This window comes from Anser anser (assembly GCF_964211835.1).
Source record: "Anser anser genome assembly, chromosome: 1".
Taxonomy (NCBI): Eukaryota; Metazoa; Chordata; class Aves; order Anseriformes; family Anatidae; genus Anser; species Anser anser.
Genome location: NC_139720.1, coordinates 206,433,625 through 206,454,263, shown reverse-complemented (window position 1 = coordinate 206,454,263; position 20,639 = coordinate 206,433,625). Strand labels below are relative to the sequence as shown.

General features: G+C 46.1%; 1 protein-coding gene across 17 annotated transcripts in view; it reads left to right on the top strand.

Annotated features, from left to right (window-relative positions):
• SYTL2 (synaptotagmin like 2) overlaps positions 1-20,639 on the top strand; it is a 60,114-nt gene that overhangs the window by 5,469 nt on the left and 34,006 nt on the right. For 15 of the 17 annotated variants that reach the window (XM_083796834.1, XM_083796836.1, XM_083796833.1 and 12 more), the window contains exon 2: positions 9,848-10,268. In XM_083796834.1, the coding sequence (XP_083652960.1) occupies positions 10,168-10,268 (101 nt within the window). In that variant the 5' untranslated portion in view covers positions 9,848-10,167. Of the gene's footprint in view, positions 1-8,188; positions 8,267-9,847; positions 10,269-17,863; positions 18,923-20,639 lie in introns of those variants that run through there. The other 2 variants (XM_083796832.1, XM_083796835.1) reach the window with 2 other exon arrangements.

The window sequence follows — 20,639 nt, the reverse complement described above, 5'->3', positions numbered from 1 at the left end:
TCTGAGAGCAGAGCGTCTGTCGCAGCGTTCTGCATGATCTCAGGCTTGCGCCGGGCTGCTGGCAGAGCTGCCTTGGTGAAGCTACGAGGTCGGTAGCCTGCCTCAGGGGAGGCGAAGGTGCTGCAAAAGTTGCCCTCCTGATTTGGCGGCTTTGTGCTCCAGCTGTACCACGAGGCTCTACGGTGTGCCCTCCTGCAGAGGGAACATGCCACGCCACCGGTGACCTGAGCGGCTGGCAGCGAGAGCACTTTAGAGCAATTCTGTGGTAGATAAAAGAGGCAGCCTGAAGTTCCTGCATTCAGAAATACGGTGGAGAAGGATCAGTGCATCAGTGACGGTCGCCGTCCTTGCGCAACCACGGAGCTCCACAGCTGATAAAACTCAGCTTGAATGAGGAGAGTTGGGAAAGAGCACCCCGCTCACCAAGCTGCAACAGACACTGACCCGTGGGGTCCCATAATAACATCGGTCTGTTGCTTGGTGAGACTGGTCACCTCACAAGTAGGGACACAAATTGTGTTTAATGCCTTCTTCACCTCTCTTTAGCACCGATGGAACCCCCAGAGCCCTGTGTTGGACAACCGTGACTGTGAGAATAAGCTTCCAGCTGACTCTGAACTCGCACAGGATTTGCTGCTCCAGCTGGACTTATATAAGTCTATGGAGCCCGATCAGATTCCCCCCAGGGTGCTCAGAGAGCTGGCTGATGCCGGCATGAGACCTCTCAATTATTTTTCAGTGTTTTTTGGGAATCTGGAGAAATCCCAGTCAACTGGAAACTGGCAAACCTAGTCCCAGTTCGCAATAAGGGCAAGAAAGAAGACCCTGGTAGCTACAGGCCTGTCAGTCTCACGTCAGTGCCTGGTAAAATTAGGGAGAAGATTATTTTGGAGGTTGTTGAAAAACACCTGAAAGACAGCACAGTCGTCGGTCGCAGCCGGCATGGGTTCTCAAGGGGAAAGTCCTGTTTAATGAACTTAATTGCCTTTTATGACAAAGTTACTCACCTAGCTGACTAAGGGAAGCCTGCTGATGTAATCCTTCTGGATTTCAGCAGAGCTTTTGGTACTGTTTCTCACAGTATCCTTCTGCACATCAAGCTAGATAAATGCATAATGCAGTGGGCGAACTCTTGGCTGACAGCTCGGGCTGAGGTCCCTGGGTTTGTTCAGAGCAGAGCAGGCCGAGGGGAGGCCTCATGGCAGCCTGCAGCTCCCTCACGAGGGGAGCAGAGGGGCAGGCGCTGAGCTCTGCTCTCTGGGGACAGCGACAGGACCTGAGGGAACGGCATGGAGCTGGGACAGGGGAGGGTCAGGATGGGTGTTAGGGAAAGGTTCTGCACCCAGAGGGTGGTCGGGCACTGGGACAGGCTCCCCAGGGAAGTGGTCGCAGCACTGAGCTGCCAGAGCTCGAGAAGTGTTTGGACAACGCTCTCAGACATAGGGTCTGATTTCGGGGTGGTGCTGTGTGGAGCCAGGAGTTGGACTTGATGATCCTTGTGGGTCCCTTCCTGCTTGGGATATTCGATGATTGGTGGGCTAAAATTATCGGAGACACGTGGACAGGCTTTGCAGTCAACCCTTCGCAAAGCTTCGTCAGAAACTGTATGCTTAAGGGTCTTCTCTCTGGTTTCCAAGACTGAAATCACTCTACAGAATGTCTTACTGTCAGCCCTGTTGAGTAAACGTTGATGTAAGGAAATATTCAAATGCAAATCCATGCTTGTTCTCGGTACCATGAATTCTTTGCATTGATGCTGCTAGCCTCTTAGTCAAGTCCTGTTGTTCGAAGGCCTCCTCCATCAGCGAACAGTCTGGACCACACCACGACTGCAGGAACTGCAGCTCAGTGTACTCTCTTTTCACATAGAAAAGGTTGTTTAACCAAGGTTATTTAACCAGTACCTGAACTTGTCAACCCTTCTGTATTGGGAACATCGCACCTTTGATTTACTGAAGGCTAAAACCAAGAACGCAGCTGACAGGATGTTTTTTATCGCTATTCATTGATCATCGAGGGAATTAATGTAGAAAACACATACTACAAGTCCAATGCAGAATTTATCAAGGAAGTGAAACAAACCACCTTTAAAGTGAAAGGAACGTGTCATCATCTTAACCAAACCTGTTAAGGACTTCATCAGTTATTTGCACTATGAGATTGATTTATTTTTTTTTTGGAGGAAAACTGTTTTTGCCTTGTCAAACTCCCCAGCTAGGACTTGAATCCGTCTTGTAGCTATGTTGGGGAAAAGTTCAGGAAGAGCTAGCCATCAAATGCAGAAGTGTGCCAGATAAGCGTCGTACAGTCAGGAGATAATTTCCCACCATGTAATCAGTTTGCTTCCGATCTCTTAAATAACTGAATATTTATTTATATCTGTTTTCAAACAAGACAAAAATGCTCTTAAGCGGGACCTGATGTGGGTCTCATGAAAGTGATGGTGGGAGCTTGTGTCCTGTGAACCCCCACACTCCTGCTTTTGGAGGGAGTCTGTTCCCTCTGTGCAGGGAGAGGAGAACAATTGTTTCACAGCAGATAGCACTCTGCCTTCAGAGATCTGGAGGACTGAGCCCTCTTCACCATTGCATTTCAAGTCCCTTGCCCTGAGAACGTATTCTTTATGTTGTAACCATTGATTTAAAAAAAAAAAAGCTAGAAGAATGAAGGTCTTATAAATGAATTATTAATTTAAACAATATATTATGCCAGTGTCAATGGTATAATGTGTAAGGAAATAAAACCAGAATTGGAAAGCCTCAGAATTTGAGAGATACTGATGTTGTTAATGTTAGCTTGCTGGAATATCTGTAATTCTGAAGCTGCTTTGTAAAGAACTCAAGTTCTTTGAGAAGTTTTATGTTTCTGACAGTTTACGATGAATGGCTTGGCATCTCTGGTTAATCTGCTGTACAATGGTCACAGGGAAAAGAACAATTTAGGTGTGTTTCTCTTGGGTTCCTCTCTAATTTATGAACCTCCTGTTCCAGAGACCACATCTTTTTGAAACCACCGGCCTAATGACTGTATATGGTGGAAGGTAGAGAGATCCTCTTTCCTAGGCACTGCTGCCAATATCCGAGCCCTGTGAAAAGAAGTGGCAAGCTGCCATACCTTATTAAAGGGATTAGGCCACAACCAAAACAAATTGTTCTTTCCTCTTCCAATTTTCAGTTGTTAGCTTTTTTCTTCTTGCTGTTAATGCTTTGCTCTTTTGTTCAGAGCAAATTTTACGTAAACCAGAACAATTGCCCGTGTAATATCAACGCGATGATGGCCCTGGCTTCTTACCCCCCGCCCCAAAAAGTAAATCACAGGCAGAGCAGTGCGGACCACCGACACAGGTATTACTGGAGAAAAGTGGAGTTTTTCTCACGTGCTTGCATTACTCCAGTTGAATTTGCTACAAACACAGCAATTAGTAACGTTAAATGTTCTGGAAAATTATTAGATAATTATTATTAAAAGGCCATCAGTAAGAATACTTTAGGATTGTAACTGTTTTGCAGGCTAAAACCAAGTGGAGTCATCTCGATACTGGTGAGCAAGGGTAAGGCGTGAGCAAGGTTTGTTGTGTATCTTTTTTGGCTTCCTATTGTGGCTATTTTGAGTAGTTGTCTGGTACTATAATTGCAGATAAGTAGGTTCTGTCCCTTAACTGTATAGTAATGAGTATCCTACAGGGGAGCAGGTAAGTTTATTATTGGAGTAAAATAAATCATTTCTGTGTTTGTAAGAGCAACTTCTTATTGCAGATACCCTCTATTTCTGCAAAGCTCCCTGTACCACCGCCACCTTCTGCTTCACAACCGGCTAGATAAAAACCTCTCTGCCTCCCACTGACTAAACATACGTGTTGGCAAACACAGCCCTTTAAGTTAATCTCTGGGCCTGCTGGAAATCTGATCTATGTTGTACATGTAGCTGTTATCGTTTCGAAAACACTCCGATAACGCCTCCTGAAAGAGCAGTTGGATTGGCTGCAGATATGCATATCTGACTGGGAGATCTCTTCCCTTCTGCCCCCTCAGGAATGAAAATGACAACAGGCCTCCTCCTGCGTGTTGAAGTTCAGGCTCATGCCACTACAGCCGACCACGTTTTAAACTCTCGAATGAGGACTTAAGTCCCTCTTGAAAGTTAAAAGGTTTTCTTTCTCCATTACCCAAAGTTAACTCCGTGGTGCTCTGACCTCCTGCACAAGTATCTCCGTGACTGTCTTAAACTACTTGTGCTTGTGCCAGCGCTGGTGTTTAGCTTAATGAGCTGTTCTCCCTCCAAGGGATTTGCATCGTGTATTTAGAGAAATTATACTCCCTGAGCCTAGGATGGTGCTGCGGTACTTGTGATTGTGCTGGATAAATGTCAGTGGAGAATAAAATTTGTTCAGGAAAGCGTAATTTTTTTTTTTCCCCAAAGTAAAAAACTTTTTCCCATTACTGCCCGACGTTACCCCCCAGGGTGGTGGGAGCCAGTCCTGCAAAGCTTTCGTTGCTCCTACTGTTGTGGGCTTCCTCGTTTCAAAAATAAAGGATTAATTATTTCCTGAGCATGTGTATTGAGGACGAACACAGTCACCCCTTTTCTGAGAATAAGGAGTTTCTCTGCAGATGCAAATTGGGTTGCACGATTCTGTTTATCTGTCTTCCTCAGCTTCCTGTTGCCTTGTGTCTGGACTTCCAGCTCACCCAAGCTGCCAGCGCTGGTGTGTTGGAGCAGCGAAGAAATAGTCAGGAAACCAAATCCGCTTACAGTTAAGAGGCAGTAGGTTGCTTGAAACTGAATTCCTTACGGCGTGAAGGTGATGAAGGTGAGAGTTGTTGGTCAGCCAGGCCTGCGGGGTAACTGTGCCTTCACCTGAAGGAGCTGGCACAAACCAGGGTGCAAAAAGCAGCCGAAAGCGTAGGGTTGGCTGTCACTGCCTTCGTCGTGTGAGAAGGCGTTGGACGCAAGACAGCTTCCCCCAAGCAAAGCGTTAGCAGCTTGAGGAGCCCTTGAAAAGCAACTTTGCAATGTAAATACACAATGTTATGAGGCTGCTGCACGCAAAAGGAAGTCTTGTTGATTTGGATGGAACGGCTGACTGGGGCTGTGCTGTTTGGTTTCTGATCCTGGCGATGACTTAATGTCAGTCGTGGCAAACTACTCCGACCTCTTCCTTGCCTCTCCCTCATTTCATCCCATATGTATGCACGGAGTAAAAACTTAACAACCAGGGCTATGATTGTGGTACCTCTTAATACGGTAGCTCATAAATGAAGTATTTGAATTCAGATTCTCTTTTCCTACTGGGGAGAAAGTAGGGGAAAAAATAAGGCTCAGTGCAGGGCAAATGAGGTTGTCTGTCTTTTATGACTTGTGTACTAGAAAACCTTAAAGCCTAACTTAAAGGCATCGGGACACAAAGCCGCTCGAGGAGGTTCTGGGAAACATTTAGAAGACAATTTCTGCATGGTCGCCAGGGCTAAAGCACTTGGAAGTTGTGAGCAACTTGAGGGTGGGGAGAGAAACACTGCATCTCGGGCCTTCTTTTTTTTTTCATTGTCAAAACAAAAGCTTTCATACAGGAATTACAGAAAACATGATTTCAGATTCCCGTTTATTACAGGGAGTAGAAAACTTTTATGAAAGGGAGCAGTTGGTGTGGTTTCAGTTGGATTTGAGGGGGGAAAAAAAAAAGCTAAATATACCAAGACTCATAAATGCTAGTCTACAACATGAGATGACTGTTTTTCTCCAGAAATCGGTCACTGTGGTGTTTCTGTTGATTTCTATGATTTAATGAGTCTGCTGTGGGATCTTTCAGTTGTATGTGGAACTTGGGTCTGAAAGCTTTCCTGCCAAAGGAGAACTTCCCATAACAGTGGCTCCAAAGAAAATGCTGAGACCTCTCAATTCTTTTCGGCATGTACAGGGGCTTTAAGAAAAAGTTTGTGTAAAAAGGGTGCAGATGAAGAAGAAAAAGGAAAGCAGAAGAATTGAGCTCGGGGTGCTGGTGGGTGACCTGCAGTGGAGGAAGGCATTGAATTTGAAATTTGGCCTTAGACCTCTAATAGGTGCTCTATTCAAAGCCAGTGGGTTTTTTTGTTTTGTTTTTTTACTGTCTGTGCTTGGAAGCAGTGCTTACAATCTTCTGCAGAAAGCCAGCTGTGCAGTAGCGTGTGTCAGCAGCGGGTCTCCCAAGGCTGCCCAGGTACACAGAGAGAGGTTTTTGTCTCGTTTCTACTGAAATCCGTCCTGCCTTCAGTTTGTGACTGGCACGGTTCCAGTGACTTAAGTCTTGTTATCAGGGTGAAACGTGATACAGTTTTTGCTGTATGGATGATGCACGTTAAAGGGGGAAAAAATAATGCTTTTTTTTTCCCTACCTGGTTATCCAGAGAGATTAGGGGCCCGTTTTTCAGGTACTCAGACATGTCATAACTGAAGCATCATGTTGTTATCTTTGTGAAGGAACATAAAGATCTGGGCTGCGTTGGTTAAGACTTGGGAACCTTATTGTCCTAACCTAGGATAGAAGCAAAAGCAGCTAACATAATGCCGTGCAAATCTGCGTGCAGGAAGAATGCAAGGGGGTAAGTGGAACAGAATTCGCATAGGGCTCTCCTCCTCCGAAGAGCTGGGAGGAGAACATGACCTGATTAAGACAGCACGGTGCGTTAAACTTAGCAAAACGTGGCGCTGTGAAGCTCATGTTTAGTCCAGGAGCTGTATCCCATCGTATCTACTGGGTGAGGGGGGAATTGGTTGAGAGAAACCCCGAAAATGAAGTGTGAATGCGAAGTTAGCTGTGGAAACTGCTCTGCAGAACGATGGTTATCTGGGAGGGTTCGTAGCAGCGGGCCTTGCTTTGAGCTCCCCCAGGCCTGATTTGTAAAGGCTGCCCTGCTGTTTCTTTTAGAGTTTTGAATTAAACTGATAGATGTAACTCTCCTCCGTTAGCCTCCTTTGAAGACAAAGGTGCTATTTCTGCGGACCTGCTGCAAGCAACTTGCCTGACTGACACAGAAAAAGAAATCCTCAGTGATTCCAAGTCAGAGGTGCCTAGGTTGTGGTTGCAACGTGGATTTCTGGCCCTGTGGCCGGTGTGCACGTGCCAGCCAGGCAGCATCCAGGGTTCTTGTTCAGCCCTGCAGATGCTGGATATTTCATCAGCTGCTGTGGAAAGCGTCCAGTGAAGGCTGATAGCCATACCTCTTGTGGGTTCTGAACAAAATCAGGGTTGTGTGTGTTTGTGGCTCTGTAGCGAGCACTTCTTATTTCTGCCTAATTCGGGGATAAATCGTTATTTTTTGAATGTGCTTTGAAAAGGCCAGAGTTACAGGTGGCAGGGTGTTTGAGGTACCGTTATGTCGACTTCATGGAACAAAATCCCCATGAGAATCACGGAGAAGATTCACATAGCAGCCAAACACAACCACGTGCAGAAGGCTGTGGGGCTTTTTCAGGGTGAGGGGGGCATGACCATCAACCTGCTCACAGCTTCCTTCTGCATCTGTACGAAATGCTGTTACCTGTAGAGGTGAAGTTTCCCTTTGCGTGGTGCCAGTGCCAATACCTCGTTCTGACCTCTTGGCTGAATGTTCACGGACTCAGGAGCAGGCACAGCGACTGGGAGTGTGATTTTAACGCTTGCTAGATCGCTGCCATATAAGCAGCCCACCTGCGGGACGGTGCTGTCAGGCTGCTGGCACCTACAGCAGGCACACGTGGCCCTAAAAGGCTACACTGGCAGCTACCTAGAATGGAGACGCGGCCGTTAACATCAGCTGCTTCTCTGCTGCCTCGCACCAGGTTTATCCCTAGGGATGCTTCTGAGGCTTGCATTGAATTCACTGAATTCTTTTTCTCTGGCTCCCTCACATCCCTGATGCAGTTGTGCAGCACTAACAGGCTGTACTCCAGACACAGGGGGCTCTTCCCCTCTCCCTTATTCCTCCAAGTTTTTTGAAGAAGAGGTTTCTGCCTTTAGCGGTTGGGATTGCCTGGTGAGTGAACAGTCAGCTGCTTTTTTTTTTTTTAGATGTCTGCAACTCTTGCCTGTAAACCAGAGTCAAGGCAGCGTTTGAAATTCCTACTTAAGGACGTGGTTTGGTTTGGGTAAAACGATGAGGTTCATGTTACTGCGCGATTCCTGATTCCACACAGTCAAGACATTTATGTAGAAATTATTTTGCTTTTATTACAGATGTTCTGCAGAAGAGTGGTTGGGCCTTCATGGGACCGTATTCCTGACAGAATTATACACTATTAGTAGGAAAATGTTGTGAGTAAAAGTCAAATCTTGTAAATTCAGCTGTAATGCAGCCTGTGGCATCCGTAGATACCCTGACTTTCCTTCCCAAGGCGGGGACTGGTACAAAGGAAAGGGAAGTGATTCAAACTTCAATACACGTCTTCTGGAAATGCATCCCTTCCTCCTGAGCCCAGGGTAGCAGGTCAGAATGACGGAGCTATTCTCCAGTAACTTACAGCTTCCAAAAGTTTTCCAGTGGTACCGTAAGGATCCTGACTTTGCAAATGTGGTACCTGACCCTGCAGTGAGGAGTGTTTGTTTTGGGGGGAAAGAGTATTTTGGTCAAAAGTCTGTCGTAGAATTCCCATTTGGGAGGAATTTACGGAAAGAATCTTAAAATTGTCGCTTGTTGTCCTGAGTAGGAGTGAGAAGAGTTTGAGCGATAAACGCTTAAGTTACAGACAAGACAGAATCCCGCAGAAAGAGGCGTTGCAGTCGCTGGAGAACGCGCTCCCTACGTCTTGAACTGGAGCACACAAATCCCTCTGATGCATTCCCAGCCTCCTCCCATCTCGCTGCAGCAACATGTTGTGTTTGGCAGCCTTCTGACGACTTCCTCGGGATTTTTCCTCCGGGGCTTGTGATGACTGCTGTCTTTCTGATCTCCTGGAAGGAGGAAGGAGTCTTTGAAGACTCGGAGTGGGAAGATAGGTGTGGAGGGCAAGGCGCGCACAGTGTGGTAGGAGCGGAGTGGGGTCCAAAAGTTCAATGGCTCGTCCTTATGGGACGGCTCTTCTGCTCTCTTCGGTTGGTGACCTGCCAGAAATGGTGTCCTAGAAATATGCTAACGATAAGGAAACCAGCGTGGCAAGCTCGGGAGTTTTAACTCAAGTGTTAGGGTGTTGTTGCTGGTTGCTGTGTTGTTGTTGTTGTTCTGTTGTTGGTTTTTGTTTGCTTGGTTTTCTGTTCCTGGAGTTTGGCCAGTCTTTATACAAACAAACACCCAACTTCTAGCCCTTGCGAGGAGAGCTCAGGGATGCAATCCAAGTCTACACTGGCAGAAAACGCGCGTGGAAATAGCTTTGCGTGGGGCACTTTGTGCAGGGCGCTTTGCCCCATGCCCTGAATCAGGGCTGTGAGCAGCAGTGGGTTTTCCTCTGAGATATCTGACTCCTGCTGATCTGTGTGTGATAACCGTAGGCATGGATTTCCTCTGTGCTCCTGAATATAATGGCAGTGCTTATGACTGCGTGGTTTTGTTTTTGTACTTTAAATAGATGCATGCTCGGTGTTCTTGATCTTATTTTTTCTCCTTCCTTCTGAGTTGTTCTGCTGACTTAAAGGACAGCTTAAAATGCACTTATTTTCAAATTTTGCCATTTGGATGGCGCTTGGTTCTGCGTTTCGGCGTGAGTCACTATATTGAAGAGGAATATATTGTTGTGACCACCTTGTTCAGGAGGCCTGTAAAACGAGTCTGACTTGAAGTGACCATTTGAACTTCACAAAGTGGTTTAATCACACTGAAAAACTCGTTTCTTTTAATTAAAAAAACACACGTAAACAACTTCCCTGATGTTTACAGCTTGTTCTTCCTTGTCTCTTTTTTAGGGAATGGTTAGGCTGCTCCTAAACACTGGATGCGCTGGATCAATGACCTGTCGCTCCAGCAGGCAGAGCTGAGAAGACACCGTCGCGATGGCGAGCAGCAATGTGGCACCTTCCCCAGAGTCTCTCATCTAGGGAAGCATGTGCTCACTCCACAGCCGCAAAGCCAAATCTGTGGCTTTTTAAATCAGACTGTAACGTGGTCCAGTTGTCTCAGCGCCTGCTGAAAAAGACCTTTCTATACCCTTAAAAGGGACTCCAAGACTAGCCTCAGCAGGATTTAAGATCTTCCTGGACACTTCGCCCTACCTACGCCCACCAAGATGATTGACCTAAGCTTCCTAACAGAGGAGGAGCAAGAGGCAATAATGAAGGTGCTGCAGCGGGACGCAGAGCTGAAAAAAGCTGAAGAGGAGAGAGTCAGGTAAGAGACTTGGCACCCTGGGATGTCCTGGGAAGACCTACACGGTTGGTATGCATCTGAACAGAACTCAATGTGTTAGTTTCCTTGGAAAGAACGTACTTTGCAAGTATCAAAACCTGCAAACTGAATCATAAGTAGGGGTATTTGTCCGAAAAAGAGCACCAGAGCCCCCAAACAAAAGAAGTCAGTGTAGATGCAGTCAGCAAAATGCCTGAGTGAAGGAGTTGTACTTCAAATATGTGGAGCGTTGGTGTAACAGTCCAGAGGAGGTACTGACGCTATGCTTCATTGCCAAAAGAAGTCCTTGCAAGCCATGGCTAATGTAGAAAATTGCTCCTTGTTTGCTCTGTGGTGTCACAGAAGGAGCAGTGGATTGTTTGGGAAGCTGTACTGTGGAGTGTTTTGCGTGCTGGGAGGTTTTCCTGGAGCTACTGTTAGGGTAATTGCCACGAATAGAGATGTGCACGTTGAAAGCATCATTGCCTAGATGGCTTGACTTTGGGAAAGTCACCCACACTGGTACAAACAGCCATTTAATGGTGGTTTCAGCTAACACAGGTAGCTAACTGCTCAAGAATGAGGATTTTAGCAGTTAGTCTCTTTAATTTTCTCTTTTTCTCTGGTCAGACTCGATACCCAAAATAAAAAAGGCCCAACAACAAAAAAGGAACCTTACATGCTGAAAGGTCAAGGTGCTGTACCACAAACTAAAGTTTACAGCTCTGTTCTGAGGCTGGATTTTCTCTCATCGATTCAGGAATCTTCTCTAGGATTCTTTTGCATTGTGATGCTCTCGATGGAGAGATGTATTCCCTAATTAAATCTTTCGAAATTACTCTAACCATGATGCTGCTTGTCTGCAGGGGAATATTTTTTGAGGAATGTCATCTGTGTAGGTATATCCCAAAAGGAAATGAAACAGCAGCCAGCCGCTTGCTCCAAAAGCAGTGTTTATTTTGCTAAGTACGCTTGTACGGTCTTGGTGGGTTTTGGTCAGCTGCACTCAGCAAGTTATTAGCTTATTCCTCCTACTGTTCTTCTCCTGAGAACATTAAAGGAGAAACAAGTAGCTTCTCCTGGTTAGAAAGGCTCTTTGCTCAAGGCGTGTGCTTCACTGGAGGCTGGAGGTCACATCCTTATTAGCAATGTTCCCGTTTTTCTCCTTCTCAGGCTGCATTAAAACAAGTGGATGTTTTTGCCACATAGACTTGTCTCCCACTTCAAAAAGCAGAAAGGGGACTTAATTGTAGCAGAAGGGGTATTTTCTTTTCTTTACTCCAGGCAGGAAAATACTGGCTTTGCTGTTGGAATGGCACCACAGTGCCAGGTCTGAAAGCGCTCAAGAGTAATTGCAGCCATGAGTTTGAAAACATCTGGGAAAAGGAATCCTCCTGGAGCAGCAAATCCAAAAGGGCACTTTTAGTTGTGGTCTGCAGAAACACTCTCAACAAGTATTTTTGTCTCTGTAACTTGGCTTGTGCCATTTGTAGTTGTAGCTCGAGAGGGTGTGGTGGAAAATGCAAAGGCCTGCAGGTTGCAGTAGCCTGTAATCAGCATGTTCCTACAACTGAATGTCTCCTCTGGTTTCTGAATATTATACCTTCTGGAAGCTTACATCTGAAACCGATTTTCCTGCGTAGATGTGGCACACGGAGCTTGTTTTTTATATATAGTATATGTTAAAACACTCCGTCAGTTAGCTCTCCAGCCAAGGAGATGTAATCTTTTGGTTTGAATTCTACAGCCTTGCACACCTGGAGGACTCTAAGAGCTGGGATCGAGTGTCGTTATCCAAGTGTCACACCCTGACAAAGTGCTGTTTGTATGTATGTATAATGGAAGCCTTTTCATGTGATCTTTTTCCCCTCTAGAAAGAAATTCTGAGGCTTGAAGGGTGTTCTAATAACCTGTTCCATCTATGGAGCCTGTGTGCTGTCTTCCTGGAGTGTTGACAAACCGGTAACATGACAAAATCCTCTTTGAGCACCACCTTAGTGGAATTTTACAAATCGCCTGATGAGTCCCTTCCCTGCTCACAGCTCCTGCTGCTGTGTGGCTGAAAGTAAAACGTGCCCACGCAGCCTCTTCAGGCTGTCAGCTTTAATTCCTGGCTCGTCGTGTGCTGTAACGGATGCTCACCCCATCCTGCAGCTTTTGTGGTGCTCTGAGTTACGCGGGTAGTTTGGGGAGCAGCATGCCTGCTTCCCCTTTAACCTCTGCCAAGACCTCTCTCGAAGGAAAAGGGATATTGAGGCTTTCTTCTCATGGGCAAAAGGCTGATGGAGAAATCGGATTACAAGAGCGTGTGATGCAAAGAAATCAGTGGATACTTCATCCTCTTTTTTGCCTAGGACAAGAAGAAGCCTCTCTTTGCTCCATTGCCCCAGGAGGTGCTGCCAGCCTTGCACTTCTCCTTTCCCCCCTTCTTTCTTTCTGCCTCCTTCCCCCCAGAAGCTCCTGGAAACACCGTTGCGGGCTGTGGCTGGGGTTGTTTGCTCCTTGTGTAAATGAGGGAGGCTCGCGATAGGGAAATGCTGGTGAGGAGGGTGGTGACTGCAGAGCACCAAGCCCCTGTAATGCATCAGGTGTTACGGCGCTGGGTGTCACTGAGAGAAGGCTCCAGGGATCTGGTTCTGCTGGGCGTTACGTAACCTTAATTTCTCCTACAGGTCGGGGGAGTGTGCAAAGCCTTGTAGAAATTGGTTTTTGCTCCTGTTCAGCCTTAGCAGACCTCTTATTCAGTCGCTTTGCAAGGCAGCACTCCCTGTAGGCTGTCAGAAGGCTGTCAGAAGGAAGTGGTTTTTCTCCGTGTATTTATTTTGAAGGATGGGAGGTATGTAAGGTATTAGTGCGAGCTGTTAGCCTTGGTGGAACCAGACTAACGTGAAAATGGCTTTCAGTGACTGTCATCAGAACGCATTCTTAAAAGCTTCACAAGTGCTTTTCTGATAGACACCACAAGTTTTGAGGGTGTGCTTAACAGAGGCACGGTTCTCGGTGGAGATGGTTTTGAACATGGGTACCAGTTCAAGTTTAAAGGGCTGGTTAAAGACAAAAGAACCTAGAGGTGTTGTCTTTCAGGTGCTGTCAAAACTAATCTTCCGTTTTCTGTAAAGAATTACCTGTTTTTGCTGCTCTGCCTCCAGGGTATGTCTTCCAAATGTTCTAGGGATAGCTAGGGATTATTTTTCAAGCTAAGTCTCTGCAAAAGACGTTCAGCTCACCACCTTTTTTCTTATAAATCCCTCTATGTTATATTTGGACTCTATCATGATAAAAGTTTGGGTGTCCGTAAATTATTGGAAAAATCTTATTTAAAAGAGGCATGTGGCTCATGGGCAAGGCAAGAGCACAGTGTGCTTGTACATGCTCTCCCTTCTGCCCTGGCCAGTGAAGAGAGTGACACCTTGTATATTTAACTGAGGTCTCTTAGGCTGGCCATCATCCGCTCTGATCCACACTGAGTTTCTTTGAAAGCTTTCTTGGGTTCTGGATCAATGCTGTCATCTGTACATGCCTTCAGTTTCTCTACATTTATATCTAAGGATGTTAGGATCCTGCCAGAGGCATCCCACCTAGTAACGCGATTCTGGGGTTTCTCTCGGGGGACTGATGTCATCCCTAGGCCTCGGTGGATTTTGATTCAAGCTAGTTTAGTACTAAACAAGTGCAACTAATAAGAAAATAAAACCCACAGTTCTTGTGGAGCTGATGTTAAAAACATGTGAAACAAGACCAAACTCACTTTGCAGTGAATTTATTCTTGTAGTTTTAGGACATAATCTTGTGCCAACAAGGAGTTTGCTTACTATGTGAGCAAAGGCTTTTAATCTGAAGTTAATTCCAATGTTAGCGATTAAAAAAAAAAAAAACCCTCCATATATCGATCTATTGTAAGATGCTAACGAATGGGTTGCTTGAACTCTTTTGCTGAAAATACAGAGAGAGCTGAGTATCTCCTCTTGTCAGCCAGAATTTGCTCTCACGTACTTCTCTGACATAGTACGGAAAAAAATGGAAAATAATAGTTACTGATTGAAATTTGTGCTACTCTTCTAATTCATACTGGAATCATATACCTGGATCTATCGATTCTACTAGGGACCTCCAATTAATTTTAACAGCCTTACTCATTAGGAAGCACGATGTGCTGGTGGTGAGAGTGTATACATGAGTGTGTGCACACTGGCCAGCTGCTCCTTGTGTGGGAGATGCCTTTAGCCAAAGCAAGGACTCCTGAAAGCTCTTTCCCAGTGTTCTTAGACTCCTTTCTTTCTAGCCAGGCAGGTCTGCTAAAGGAGAAGGAGCTCCGTCACGCTGTGAACAACCCGGAGTATTCCACTGTCCTGGTTCCAATTAGGACAGAGTTAATTTTCCCTCATAGTAGCTGGTAGGGTGCTATGTTTTGGATTAGGATGAGAAGAGCGCTGATAACATGCTGATGTTTTAATTGTTGCAGAGCAGTGTTTACACCAGGCCAAGGACTTTTCGGCTTCTCGCTCTGTCCTGCCAGCGAGCAGGCTGGGGGTGCAGCAGGAGCTGGGAGGGGACAGACCCAGGACAGCTGACCCAAACTGGCCAAAGGGGTATTCCATACCATCTGACGTCATGCTAAACAATATATAGGGGTGGCTGGCCGGGGTGGGGGGCCGGCTGCTCGGGGATAGGCTGGGCATCGGTCAGCGGGTGGTGAGCAATTGCATTGTGCATCACTTGTTTCTTACACGTTATTACTAGTAATGCTATTACCATTATTATTATTATTGTTATTATTATATTCCTGTCTTAATAAACTGCCTTTATCTCAACTCACAGGCTTCACTTTCCCGTTTCTCTCCCCCATCCCAGAGAGGGAGGGGGGAGGGTGAGCGAACGGCTGTGTGGTGTTTAGCTGCCGGCCGGGTTAAACCACAACATCCACCCAAAGGAACTCGAGGATAAGACTACACTGCCCTGCTGTGTATACCTTGCGTTCCTTTGCTCACAGAGGCAGTTCTCACTGCCAGAGATATAGGGGGATCCAGCTCATCAGCTCAGCAATAACCTTTGTTCAAATAAATGAAACCTGGCCTTTCTCTTTTTTCCCTTTTTTAAACATTGGAAATTTAATATACCCCCCCACTCCTGGTTTAACATGGTAACAGGGCAGAATTTCTGAGAGCTTTTGCAATAATAAAGCTCTCAAGCAGCACCCGCAGTTGCTGCTTTCTCGAGTACGCAAGTACCTGAATAAACTGACGTGAGCAAGTTCCTCTTGGAGCTGCAAGGTGCATCTGTCTGGGGAAAGAGTACAGGTTCATCTCTTCTGGAATTATCCTGCCTCATGGGCATTTTTTTAGCACCAAATGTGACTCTTTCATCACCAGATGTGACCAAGTGAGTGCCAAACAGAAACCTTTCTCTTTAGAGTAGATTAGTCTTGATGCTGTATCTGGCCTGAAATCCTAAAATGAAATCCAGTCTTTAACACGGCATCAATTCCAATAATGCAGGTTCTTTGCTCATTTACAGTTGTTGTGCGAGTCCTGTGGTCTGTCATTTGATCAGGGTCGTTTTAGGCTTTATACATCTGTTTTTAAAGCCTATGACATACTAGGAATGTGGCGTTTGGGCAGATCCTGTGGCAGAATGCAGGTACTTAGAGCAACCCCACCTCCTCAGATTGAGGTCATCTCGTACTGCTCTCCCAGGCTGGCTTTAGTACCACGGATGTCTTGTCACAGGACAGCTGCTCCTTTGTTGAGAAGGGTTCGAGGTCTGCTTTCCCTGGCAGGTTTATTTGGGTTGTGTATGAAGAGGGAGGGGAGGCCATTGGGAGTTTCGATGCAAATCCTTGAAAGCAAACAGGCCGACCAAACAGTGGAAGGCAGTAAGAGAAATGAGGCAGGTGGAAGCTAACAGAAACCGTGAGGGCTGGCAGACCTTAACCACCTGCCCTCTGCTCTGCAACCTCAACAGTCCTGCTGCAGGTTTCCTGAATGGAATGAAGTTAGGCTTGCGTAAAGTGAGAATTGCCCGAGAAAATTGTCTTTCTGTATGTCTGCTTGGACAGTATCTACGTGATTTATCATGTGTTACTTGTAAAATGAAGCTTATTTTGAGCTCGGTGGTGCTATTAATAGGAGAAAGAGTGCTGACTGCAGGAGGTGTAGTAGAAAAGCATATAGGAATGAAGGACTTGATTTTCGGTAGATAATGTATGTATAGGTTGAATGAAATACGGGGACAGCATGCTAGTCTGGTGCCCCAGGTGTTGGTATCTTTTAGGAGGGAAATGATGCTCAGCAGAGTTAATCTGGCCTGTAAGTTTCACGAAAAGCTATTCAGCATAGAAGCTGGGATCATCGTTTTGGTTTCAAAAACCGTATTTCATTGAGCAACTCCAGAGTTGCCAGCTTTCACTCCTTTCTCTCCAGAGTCAGTCTTGTCTCACAAGTGTGTAGTTCGGCCATTCTGATGTTCCAGGTCGGAATTTGTTTTCCCCTCCTACTTCAGGATAAATGCCGGTTTGTCTCGTTAGCCGTGAGGAGCTGTGCTGCCTACAGCCAGTTTACTTCTCCAAGGATCCCACAGCAAGGTGGTGGCTGAGATTATCATCAGGGTATCACCAGTAGACTTGTGCCTATCCGGAAGTCTGGCTGTATTAAAACAGAAGAACGTGCACGAACAGAACTAGGCTGCCTTTTCCTCATGCCCCTGCTTACTTCATCCTACCCAAAACATCACTATCCGGAGAAACCCCAAAGGCAAGAATTAAGGAGGTGTTGCTGATGAGGTATCATAACAGGGATGGGGAGAGGTGGTATAACCTCACTAGTCTGCTGTATTATTCTTACTACAGCCTTCAAACAGTTTAAAGTTATATTGCTTTATTTATACCAATCAAATAAGGATTGATTTTTGAGAATTATATGCACATAACTACTATGCAAAAAGAAAAATCCATATTCCCCACTCAGGCTTGGCCGTTATAAAAGTTTTGGGTGTAGTTCTCTACCAAATGCCAGAGTTCTCTATCTCTGTGCCTTATTGAGATATGGGCAAAGTGGCATGTTTGTGCAGATTGTAGTGTGTACAGTTACTCCTTTTGACTTGTAAGCCTTTTATGGCTGTTTTGCCCTTTCATAGAAGAAGAAAAAAAAAATCACCAGGCCTGACAGTTACAGTGCCCTGTCTAATATCCTTTTACTCCCGTCCCTGCAAGAGTGGTCCTGCAAAAAGCATAAAAATGGCTTGTTTGGATCAGCTTCCAAACACAAAACCTAAATCCCTTATCTTCTTTTTGTTGGTTTGGGGTTTTTGGTTACGACTGCAGCAAATAGAAGCGAGGATAAATTCTTGAAAAGTCTCTCTCCTTCCTTTTTCTCTGCTCATTTGGTATCTCATTTGTAAGAGGAAGGCTTTTGAAGTGGATTTATAGACAAGTTGGTGGTGTCAGGCTTTAAAAAGTGTTTGTTTTGCCACCAGTCACTGGGTTACTTTTATCATAAGTTCAGAATAGAGTGTGTGAGCCACTAGTAATAAATAATAATGTAACGAAATACTAATTAAATCTAATAGTAATCAAATCTGTCACTTGGAGCCAAACACAGATCCTGATTTAACTGCTTCCGAGTTGTCACCTCTTGCAAATTCTCTGGTGGCTTGTAATGTGGGCTGTGAGTAAGAGGGTAAGGAGGAAAGAGTGAAGAGATGCTGAGGAGGTTTAGCTGAGCAGTATTAGATATGGTATGTAGATATCAGGCACGTACTGCTAGATCCTGTTGTTCTTTTTAAAAATAAACCAACAAAAAACAACAATGGCAAACAAACAAACAACCCCTCCCCCCGAGGTCATTATCGCTTTGCTTTACCATGCAGTGAGCTCTCACACTAGCCTACAAAGCACAAGATAAACGTTGTGGATTTGCTGATAGCAGGGTTGACGCGGACTGATTGTATCAGAGCAGATTTCCTGCCTTGCAGTGGTGGTACCATGTGGTTTAGCCTACTATCAGATGTTCCAGAAGTGGGGAGAGACAACCCATTTTATACACGATGGGTAGGCTTTGCCTGCAGAGCGCCTGACAGTTGCTTTGCAAGCAAAATCAAAGTAATCCTGCATGTACCTAATGCCCGGGTGGGAGGAGAAATTGGTTGTCTTGCCATCAAAAATGCTCTGCCGAGACACAGTGGGAAAAGCCTGTTAAGTAATGGGAGAACTCCAGCCTTGTTTTAAGAGAGGGTTTTAGAATGAATTCTTTTTGACTTCACTTCCTTGAGTTTAATCTTGCTGTAGAAGAGATGGGCACTAGCTTTATTATAACTTCAGGCTGTTCCATTCTGAAAACTGCAGCACAGGGCACCTGGCACGTTGAGAGACCACCGAGGGGCTCCGCAACAGATCCATACGTTACGTGAAGTCACTACTGCGTTTTTTCCTAATTGCAAACTTGGCAGACTGAGCCTGCAATCTGAATCCTAATCTGGATTCCAGCTAGTCCTTTGGTCACCAGGAGGGAAACGAGGTAACGACACGTCGGTCAGCCTTTCTCTTGACGGAGGAGCTGGCGCAGGATCAACCGTTGGCTTCCAGTTCCGTGGCGGTGCTGGGAGGCGTACGTAGCCGTGGAAAACCGTGGTTGCAGTCTGACTGCTGCACAATTCCTTTAAAGGTAAACCACAAGCTAAATCCAATGCGCAGCAGTGAAACAGGCGCACACAGTACAATCAGTTTTTTTAACTGCTGAGGCTTGCTCATAGCAGAGCTTGAGAACTCAAGTTGTGTTGTAAAAAATGTCATTTCTAACCTCAACAGCTGTTTTTGTAATGAGTCTATGATGTGTTGATGAGCATGGACTTCCCAAAGCTTTTTTTTTTTCCTGCCAAGAGCTAAAGCTAATTGTTTTTCTCTTAATGGAAATCTGCCTCTTTAATTGTGGCTGGTAAATGGCTGGGAATAGCTAATATTTGTTGCTTTAGTTCCTCAGAAGGTGGGACTGAGGGGCTATATGCTTCTCTTGATGAGAGGAGGGGTAAGCCAAACTAACAAAGGTCAAAAGTGCTCAGACTACGCAGGTGAGAAGGCAAAAGAATTAAATTCCTGAGTCTGTTGTGGTGAGCTTCCATCACGTCTTAAAAATGCGAGGTCTGACAGCCAGACACGTAACTTGTACAGAAAGTGCTGGGTAAATTGAGGCCACGCTTACACCTGTGTTAGCACAGTTATCTCCCAAGGTCCCGGAGGCCTGCTGAGCTGGTGGAGTTAAGGCACGCTGACTTCTGTGGGCAGCAAGCAGGGGTGGGAGCACTGCATCCACCGTTGAATATCTCTGGAGATACTCAAGGCCCGTCTGGACACCTACCTGGGCAGCCTGCTCTAAGGAACCTGCTTTGGCAGGGGGCTTGGACGCGATGATCTTTCGAGGTCCCTTCCAACCCCAACAATTCTGTGATTCTGTGATCCCTGCCAGCCGAAATGGTGCAAACCAGCTGCTCCTGCTGGGATCTGCTGGGCTCGGAAAGGCCCCCTGCCACACCCTGGTTCCAGTGGTTGCACACAGAGGCGAAAAGAGTGAGCAATGCCCGGGCTAGAAGGGCTGAATCAAGCAGAGGGAGGCCGTTGAATGCTTCTCCTGTGACTCAGTCCCTTCCCACTTGAGAACCTCCCTTGGAACGTGTTCTCATCCAGCCCCGCAGCGCTGGCTGGGGTCAGAGCTCTGCTGGCCTGCGGGCTGTGCAAATAGCTGGAAAGCCGGGCCCTAGCCTAAAGGAGCATCTGTTCTGAGAAGGTGAATAACACTTGGGAAAGAAGGCGAAAGGGAGAAGCAATCATCTGTGTAAAAGTTCTTCCATTCCGCCTGATGTCTGGGTTCACAAACGGGCTCAGCAGCGAGGAGTTGCCTCACGGCTGAGCAACGTCTGCCTGAGGACGGGGGGAGCTACTGCTGGGCTCCTGCTCCAACCTGGAAGACCTGCAGCAGTTGAAAAGTGCTTGTTCTGGCTTGGATGAAGCACGGAGTTATAGCAAGAGGGAGGGCCAAATTTTAATTTGTCCAGTAATGCTGAATCTTAGCATTGAAAAAGCCAGTGCTGGCCTTGCTGCTGGCGTCCTCAATGGGATGTAGCTGCTCAAGGCAGAGAAGCTGTTCTTACATCTGCTGAGGAGGGACCGACTGTTGACAGCTGCTTTCCAAGAGAAGTTAAATATTCAAATCCTGCTGTAGCTGGCCATTAAAATAAAACTTTCATTTCTTGCCCTACTAGGATGAAGGAGTGGCTGAGCAGTAGGTGAGAAGGGCCTCTTAGTGTCAGGGTTGGGACTGGCTCAGTGCCCTTTTTCTGTTCTGCATCCTTGTCTGTCCTTGGCAGTGAAATCTGCCACATCCAGTA